The 9649-nt window shown below is 39.4% G+C and overlaps 1 protein-coding gene and 2 long non-coding RNA genes across 3 annotated transcripts in view; 1 reads left to right on the plus strand and 2 right to left on the minus strand.

The window, feature by feature from the left end:
- Window positions 1–494, minus strand: part of LOC107571799 (uncharacterized) — a 2022-nt gene extending 1528 nt beyond the window's left edge. The window contains exon 1 of the long non-coding RNA XR_001607236.1: window positions 481–494. This is a non-coding gene — a long non-coding RNA (uncharacterized lncRNA). The remainder of the gene's footprint in view (window positions 1–480) is intronic.
- Window positions 495–4578: 4084 nt separating this feature from the next.
- On the minus strand, window positions 4579–6857 carry LOC107571800 (uncharacterized). The gene is made up of 3 exons (XR_001607237.1): window positions 6752–6857; window positions 4783–4883; window positions 4579–4693 (listed from the first exon to the last, which is right to left on the minus strand). It is a non-coding gene; the product is annotated as an uncharacterized lncRNA (long non-coding RNA).
- A 2479-nt stretch (window positions 6858–9336) lies between these two features.
- LOC107571792 (proto-oncogene vav-like) overlaps window positions 9337–9649 on the plus strand; it is a 25383-nt gene continuing 25070 nt past the window's right edge. Inside the window, exons 1-2 of the mRNA XM_016258165.1 lie at window positions 9337–9348; window positions 9431–9547. Coding sequence (XP_016113651.1) covers window positions 9337–9348; window positions 9431–9547 — 129 coding nt within the window. The remainder of the gene's footprint in view (window positions 9349–9430; window positions 9548–9649) is intronic.

The following is a 9649-nucleotide window of genomic DNA, read 5'->3' on the forward strand; positions in this document are numbered from 1 at the left end:
ACTACAGCAAGAATAAAAGTTACACCTTCTTTCTTTGCGTGAACATTTGGGCGGCGTTATGCAAATCTTCCCACATTGTGATGTAGACATGTGGGGGCGTGTTAGAACGAGCCGTTTTAGGAGGGCGTGGCTGACTCTTAACTTTTATAAAGAATATCTCTTTGGATTTGAGACTTTAGTCTTTGCAACTTTACAGATCTTCTTTATGCACCAAGAGCTTGTAACACTCCAAAGAGAAAGGAACAATTGAAATCGCATCATATGACCGCTTTAAATTAACTGAATGAGTAAAAAATAAATAATAAAATAAATAAATAAAAATGAAATTAAAATACATTCAAATTTGATTTAAATAAAAAATTAATTAAAACAATTATTAAAATTAATCAAATAAAATATAAACAAATGAATAAAATACAATAATATAAGAATACAATAGTATAATGATGAGTAGGGAAAAATTTAATAAGGTAATTTAACAGAAACAAAATATTTTCCTTAATAATATATTTGTTAATGTTTATAATAATAATTGTCTTCAAACAAGAAACTATATTGATGCCTTTTAAATTTTAGGATGGCAGTCCATCCTAAAATGTAGGTTCAGGTGTGTTTAATTAGGGTTGGAGCTGCACTCTGCAAGACTGTGGCTCTCCAGGACCGATGTTGGCTGCCCCTGACCTAAAGTAATAGCTCTCCCAGAAATTAAAATGTTCATAATGTCATATCAAACTTGTGCTGTTGTTGTTTTTTTTCCAAGGAACACAGAAGTAGACACTTGAACATGGAAACATATTAACTCGTGTCAGTTCCTCACACTAAAACATCATATGAGCTCACAAGACTTGGAATAATGCATGAATCGTGCTACTTCTGCTTTTTATGTGTCTTTAGGCTGCTATAACACTGTACAACATGCATTCATGTCAAAGCCAAACTTCTTCAGTGAAAAAGACCTCCGAGAACGCTCTCCAGATCACTGACACGGAGACTGCTGTTTCTGAATATCACTTTAACAGCGTTTCCTTCCCATCGGGCAGCCAAACCCGCCACATTGTGTCCTCTGGACATCAGGGAATGTCCTGGGACTGGTTGCCATGGAAACGGATGTTATGGGCTTTTCCTGACCATCTGGATTCAAGGTTGAGTCGAAAACAATTAACACTCCGACTATGAGCTCACTTTAACGTGCTTTATTCCTTATAGCCATGCCCTAATAACAGTGATCGAGATGAAGCTACACTAAAACAAATGGGTAACACTTTATTTTAAAGTGTTCTTCATGCACTTACTATTTTAATTGCAATAAAGTATGCATACTTACATAACAAGCCAAACCCTATTCCTGACCCTAAAGATATAGTAAGTACATGCAGTTAATTAATATTACCCAATACTTCAATGTATAATTACACTGAAACAAGGACACTAAAAGTACAATACGATCACAACACCATCTGGATTCTAGGCGTAGCAGCTCATGTTTCCAAAGTCAAAGTTAGCTAATAACACACACTTGAGTTCAGAACACACTAATGCAGAACAGCCGGTTTAGATGCAAACGTGCTTCAAGAATCTCAAACTGGAGCTCACTGCAACTACTAGAGTTTAAAGAGCAGACATATCGTGTGGTGTATCAAAGGTCGCGCACAGCAGGATAATCATTAACAGCGTTCAGAAACTTACCTGGAAAATCAGAGAAATCCCTGTGCTGGGATCATCGTGATCCGAGAGCTTCTCCTTCCACAGAAGACGAGTTCACGCACGCACGCACCGCTATCTCTCGCGCATTCCTCGCGTTCCGCGCGCACTCACCTGTCTGACGCCGCGCGAGGCCCTGGACACCCGCAGACAGACAGAGAGAGAGAGAGAGAGACAGAGACAGACAGAGAGAGAGACAGACAGAGAGAGACAGACAGAGAGAGAGAGAGAGACCTGTGCCGGCTTGATCCGCCGACGCCCCGTTTAGCTGCGTTTAGCTGCGCTTAACCAGTTGCGCAAGACGCCGCGTTCACATGGAAGAATCCACGGTGTGAGCTGAGACATGTTGCTCTTAAAAGGACGAAAGAATATGAGAGGCGGAGGAAAATGAACGCATGTTATAACTCTAGGCCTACCTGTACTTTTATAGGGCAGACCGGGGCATGTTGTCACACGTTTTTCTCAAATGAGTATTTAAAAACTAATTTTAAAAACTCAAATGGGGATTTAAAAAAAAAATGTTATAAAGCAAATGCCCTCAAAATAAACTTTTGAAAGTAAATGCAATAAAACGTTTGAACATTTTTTTCAAACAGTGTGTGGGGCAAGTTGTCACAGTGCAGCAAAATGTAAACAAAAAAATTGCAGGGATAATTCAGCAAAAACACTTTGCAACATTTTTTTGAAAAGTACTCCCGTCTTATGCACTCGTTTGAACACTTAATTGTTGAACTATGATTTAGCTATTGTGTTATTATTTTGAATTTGAGTTTGGATGACAGAATTCATTAGAATATGCTAATTAAGACCGTCTTGAATAGGGGTTTGAAACCAACATAAGAAAGGCTTAGTTTTGTCGTGGCCACAGAAATCTGAGATTAACAACATAACTGCCTTCATGATTGGTATTTGCATATTAGATTAGATTATATTATACTGCATTGTTGGTGACACAGATAACTCACTGCATTCAAATAAAGGTCTAATCATTGCTGTTTAACTACAATTCAACACATTCCATGCATGCAAACCATGCTGTCATTTACAAATTCATATTTGCGTTTGGCACTTGGGTAGTGTCAGTGTAATTAATCAGTGATAAGGATGGACTAAATATGGTTATAAGGGAACCTGAGTTTGTGTTTGGTGGAGGGGGCGTGGTCTTCGTCACAGGTGTGGGATGGGAGCTGGAGGCAGGTGGTGGAGACTCTGGGGTTGTCACGGCGACGCAGCTGCGGCACAATGCTGTGACGGAAGAGGTCAGTGGTGGGTTTGACCAGGTCAAGAGATGAGGCCAGAGAGAGCTTACGGCTCATAGTGCCAGTCGTTACTGTAGAGTTACTCTCTGAGGAGACAGAGAGTGTGATATCAGCCAGAATGACGTGTGAGGACACAGTGAAGAGTGTGTGTGTGTGTGTGTGTGTGTGTGTTCACCTTTCTCAGGCTGTATTATCTGCTGCTGTTTCTGTATTTGATTTATGATGGTTGTTCTGTGTCATCAGTCTAAGATCATCTTCTGTTACTAATAGGAGACCCTACACACACACACACACACACACACACACAGCATTTCACTATTTAAAAGAGCAGTTTACACAAAAATAAAAAATCCAAGATCAGGATGAGTTTGTTTCTTCATCAGGTTTGTAGCTAAGATCATCTTCTGTTACTAATAGGAGACCCTACACACACACACACACACACACACACACACACACACACACATACACACAGCATTTCACTATTTAAAAGAGCAGTTTACACAAAAATAAAAAATCCAAGATTAGGATGAGTTTGTTTCTTCATCAGGTTTGTAGAAATGTAGCATTGCATCAGTGTCTCAGCAATGGATGCTCTGCAGTGAATGGGTGCCGTCAGAATGAGAGCCTGATAAAAACATCACAATAATCCACAGCACTCCAGTCCATCAGTTAACATCTGGAGAAGACAAAACCTGAAACTAATCCAGCATTCAGATGTTTTTAACTAAAATCTAAATCCAGCCACATATGTGTTTAGAGCTGTTTAAACGCTGCTTGATCTGTGCAGATTTCTCTCCTGATTCACACCAGAACACCTTTTCACTGGAGGAAGCGTTATTATGGATTATGGACTCATATTTTAGTTAAAAGCGTCTTAATGCTGGATTAGTTTCAGCTTTTGTAAATCCAGCCACATATGTGTTTAGAGCCGTTTAAATGCTGCTTGATCTGTGCAGATTTCTCTCCTGATTCACACCAGAACACTGACTCACTGGAGGAAGCGTTATTATGGATTATGGACTCATATTTTAGTTAAAAGCGTCTTAATGCTGGATTAGTTTCAGCTTTTGTCTTCTCCAGATGTGAACTGATGGACTGGAGTGCTGTGGATTACTTGTGGATTATTGTGATGTTTTTATCAGCTGTTTGGACTCTCATTCTGACGGCACCCATTCACTGTAATGCTAAATTTCTCCAAATCTGATGAAGAAACAAACTAATCGGTCCCACCGATTTATTTAGTAACTAGATGTGTACATAGTATGTAACCACAGTGCAAGTACTGTCACGGAATGCCAGGAGGAAACAGGGTAAGTTCCATGTGCAGTTTATTGCAAATAATAACAGGACAAAACAGAACAAAACGTTGCAAAATGTCATCCGAAACCTGACACCGACAACACCAACCAAGAAGACAATGTAATCCAGACCCAATGACAGACAGAGTGAGCACGGTATATATAGCTGGGATAATGAGTAATTGATAACAGGTGCTACTGATCAGAACAGAATTAAAGCAGGGGACTATGGGAAATGGAGTTTAACACATACAACATAGAACAGACAGAGCGCCCTCAAGTGGCCAGTCCAGGGCACCACAAACCAAACGCGACGCAGCTGCGGCACAATGCTGTGACGGAAGAGGTCAGTGGTGGGTTTGACCAGGTCAAGAGATGAGGCCAGAGAGAGCTTACGGCTCATAGTGCCAGTCGTTACTGTAGAGTTACTCTCTGAGGAGACAGAGAGTGTGATATCAGCCAGAATGACGTGTGAGGACACAGTGAAGAGTGTGTGTGTGTGTGTGTGTGTGTGTGTTCACCTTTCTCAGGCTGTATTATCTGCTGCTGTTTCTGTATTTGATTTATGATGGTTGTTCTGTGTCATCAGTCTAAGATCATCTTCTGTTACTAATAGGAGACCCTACACACACACACACACACACACACACACACACACACACACATACACACAGCATTTCACTATTTAAAAGAGCAGTTTACACAAAAATAAAAAATCCAAGATTAGGATGAGTTTGTTTCTTCATCAGGTTTGTAGAAATGTAGCATTGCATCAGTGTCTCAGCAATGGATGCTCTGCAGTGAATGGGTGCCGTCAGAATGAGAGCCTGATAAAAACATCACAATAATCCACAGCACTCCAGTCCATCAGTTAACATCTGGAGAAGACAAAAGCTGAAACACATCCAGCATTAAGATGTTTTTAACTAAAATCTAAATCCAGCCACATATGTGTTTAGAGCCGTTTAAATGCTGCTTGATCTGTGCAGATTTCTCTCCTGATTCACACCAGAACACTGACTCACTGGAGGAAGCGTTATTATGGATTATGGACTCATATTTTAGTTAAAAGCGTCTTAATGCTGGATTAGTTTCAGCTTTTGTCTTCTTCAGATGTTAACTGATGGACTGGAGTGCTGTGGATTACTTGTGGATTATTGTGATGTTTTTATCAGCTGTTTGGACTCTCATTCTGACGGCACCCATTCACTGTAATGCTAAATTTCTCCAAATCTGATGAAGAAACAAACTCATCGGTCCCACTTTATATTAAGTGTGTACTTACATAGTAACTAGATGTGTACATAGTATGTAACCACAGTGCAAGTACACATTGTTACATAGTATCTACAGCTGTAATGTTTGTGTAACTACACATATGTAACAACCTACTGAATGGTATGTGTAAGTACAGATGTGTAACAGGACATTGGTAACGACACTTTTTGGAAATGAAAGTACAAATGTGTAACAGCACTTGTTGGTAGAGAAAGTGTTACACTTTATATTAGGTTGATCATGTAATTACTCTGATGTTACACAGCAGCGGCCAGTAAGTTAGGCTTTACAAATAAATTGTGGTTGGTGTCCGGGATGTTACACTTTATATTAAGTGGGCAGTTCCTGAGGAGTTACCATGTAAGTACACTGGCATTACAGTGGTGCAGCACCTCCACCAACTCCTTCCACTTTACATATCCCTAAACCTACCCGTCTCCACCCGCTGGATCCCATCTCCACCCCAAATGTTGTTACAAAATGTAGTTATATAATTCCTGTTACACGAGTACTAAGTGAAGTGAAAAAAGTGTTGTTACCAATGTCCTGTTACACATTTGTACTTACACAAACCATCCTGAGGGTTGTTACATGTGTGTAGTTACAGAAATGTTACAGCTCTAGATACTACACTGTGGTTACATACTACGTACACGTCTAGTTACTATGTAAGTACACAGCTGCATCAGTTCTAATGCACAGAAACACAGAGCTCATAGACTTCAAAATGCAGCTGATGCAGAAAAAGCACAAGAAATAATAGGCCTAATACAAACAATAAATAAATAAATTGCAATTAAAGCCGCGCAACCGAAATATTGACATATGTGATCTCGTTAATGCTAACTCTATGCACTTAATTTTAATTTAAAGCAATGTTGTAGAAAATGTATGTGTTAATATGCATGCACAACAGTAATGCTACTGCACTTCAAAACTGAATTGAGACGATTTAGAAAAGAAGTCGCTCCTAATCTATAATCATTGCTGTAAAGAAGTTTCTATGTGGATGTGATAGCCAAATATTGTTATATTTGTTTAGATTAAATAGTTATCGTGTTTGATTAGAGTTTCTTACAGATCAGTTCTTTTACAGATGCATTTCTGTTAAACTAAAGAATAAAAGATAGGTATTTAATTTCAGTTTAAAGTCACAAAATTAAACTTCCAGTTCATCTACTAGTGCAGCCAAATTCTCTTTTAGATTCCTACCTGTGCTGCTCGTCTTCATTCGTCTGTCTTTCTGTATGTTTTATTCATCAGTTGTTTTATCTAATATTGTTGATCTCCCCGCGTTTGAGTTCCAGGGGCCGCTGATGGAGGCACCTGAGGCGCTGCGTTCTGATTGGCTGCCGCAGCCGCTGTCCTCTCTCTCAGCCAATCACAGCGCAGGAATCTCGGTGTGAAGCGAGGGCCTCGGTCTGCAGGTTGAGACACATTCAGAGTTTCTCACAACAACATCATTTCAGTCTCAGGCCCGCGGTGTGTGAGAGATCAGCAGGTAACGACCCTGTAACTGATTCTAGTCTGGTTTGATCCCCAGGTAGCCCATATATACATGATGAATGACTGGAGTCGCTTTGAAGCGAAGAATCCGGCATGTAAATGTGAGGAGGCTATCAGTTAGTGGGGCTATTTTAGTTCTGATTAAAATCTTTATAATGCAAAAAATAAATCAATGATAAACAAAGTTAATAAACACGTTAATTAATTAAAAAATCAAATGCAAAATCGTTCAACGCTCAAAGGTGTAGTTCCATCATTACACCAGGAGGTGGCGACGAGCTAGTGACTTTAGTTGCGACCACAAACCACATGTAGCGCCCAGAACTGCTGCAGTGAGGCCTGACCTGTTGTTTATTGTTTTCTTCAAACACACTGTGTGCATGTGTGTGTACATAACACATATATGAGAAGTTACTGTACTAGAAGAACTTGTGTCCCAATAAGATTTGCACACATTCGTCTTTTGGACCATACTAGATACAATGAAACGCTAGATTTATTTATGCAGAAAGATAATAGGAGGGATCAACAAAAACGCTTCTAAATACCAGACATGAGTGAACTTTAGCATGACGGACTCGTAAAAACACACAAACAGAAGAACTGAAGATAGTTAGAGAACTGCTGCTGATTCATGATATTACAGTTTTTGCCCGTTGCTTACACACGTTTTGCTAAATTTGGCTCATCTGAAACACTTACCTGTACATATTCATGTCAAAGTTCTTTGACCCTGACACTGTTCCTCTCAAATGGGACCCTGTACAATTGCTTCATGGTCATGTTGTGCTTTACCAAGATGCGTCTGATAGTTGTAATGCTTACTTGATTTATGTTGTTGAATACTTGCCGATCTGCAAGTATTTGTTGCTGTAGCTGGTGGAGATGGATTGCATTGTTTGCTCTGACTAGGTTCACTATGGCAAGTTCCTGCTGTTGGGTGAACAGGCATTGGCGTCCCCCCCCAGTAGGTCTTCAAGCCATTCTGTAGAAAAATGCAACCACAAATTGTTCTCGTTTGCTTCTTTTTTACAGTACTGTGTATACAGAACTTTACTGTATTTACCATACACAGTACTGAAACATCTCAACACGTTATCACGGTATGTTTCACAAAACTACCACTTTAGTTGGAAAAGGAGCATTAGCCACCCTGGAATACAATACATGTGATACAGTAACGTGATATGGTACAGTACTGTAAATACTCTAGATACAGTCTGAGTAGAGTAGAGAGTAGTGTGTCTGAGTGTGTGAGTGTGTCTGTGTGTGTGTGTGTGTGTATGTGTGTGTGTGTGCATTTCCACGCAACACTGCACTGCTGCTGCTGCTCTTTGACTGCACATGCTGCGGTTAACACACATTCACACTCAGACAGAGAAACCACACACACACACACACACACACACACACACACACACACATCACAGCACAAAATTATTCCTTTAGTATCACCTTTTGTATAGATGGTAATGAAATTGGAAGACTAAAACCTGTGTATGGGGTAAAAATTATTTTTCAGAAATATTGGGAAAAAGACCATTTCAGGCATTCTACTTTAGAATTGTGGTTAATTACATCTATTCCTTGCCATTTCTTTGCAATCATGTGTGAAATTTACTAACAATTTATCTTTCAGTGTAGGTGTTCAGCTACGTAATTGTTATGATGGTGTTTCATTTTTTACATCTGGAATATATTTAAATATTATATTATTGTAGAAATGTAGCAAATTACTGTCTTATGTTCAGTTTTTATCTAAACTTTTGAAAAGAGTTTGTAAACGTGCACATTGGCCTGTAGGCCTTCTCGTTGAGTTTTGGTGGTTTTCGTGTCTGAGTGGGATAAGAATTCTACTTTTTCAATTCAATTCGAATTTGAAAGGGTTTCAAGTACTTGTAGTTTGATTATATTACATTTTAAAATGCTCATAATCAGATTACAGTTACTTTTCATGGATTACATGATTACATATTATTTACACAACGGCAGTAAATTATTCATAATATCTATCTATCTATCTATCTATCTATCTATCTATCTATCTATCTATCTATCTATCTATCTATCTATCTATCTATCTGTCTATCTATCTACGTTCAGTTTTGAGCTCAACTTTTGAACGAGTTTGTAAATATGCAAATTGGCCTGTAAGCCAACTCACTGTGTTCTGGTGGTTTTTGTGTCTGAGTGAGAAAATAATTCAGTTTGAATTTGAAAGGGTTTCTATTTTGTGCCAAAGCAATGATAAATGATCCACAGACATGCTGCTGTGTGAAAGGTTTTGAGAAATGGGTCTCACAGTGATCAGTATTGTGAATATCGGCGTGTGTGTCAGACGTGATCTGTGCGGTTCGTCTGTCTGATATTTTCTGTGTTTGACAGGTGTGTGATCTGGCCCATGCGCTCAGAGATGGAGTGTTACTCTGTCAGCTGCTCAATAACCTGCTGCCGCAGTCGGTCAACCTGCGTCAGATTAACCTGCGACCCCAGATGTCTCAGGTACAGAGAGAGAGAGTATCTGTGTGATATGGAAATCACCTGATTACCATCACCAGCTGCTGATCTTAATGGCAAATGAGTGTGTGTGTGTGTGTATGAGTG

This window comes from Sinocyclocheilus grahami, unplaced genomic scaffold (genome assembly GCF_001515645.1).
Source record: "Sinocyclocheilus grahami isolate Dianchi unplaced genomic scaffold, SAMN03320097.WGS_v1.1 scaffold1652.1, whole genome shotgun sequence".
Lineage (NCBI taxonomy): Eukaryota > Metazoa > Chordata > Actinopteri > Cypriniformes > Cyprinidae > Sinocyclocheilus > Sinocyclocheilus grahami.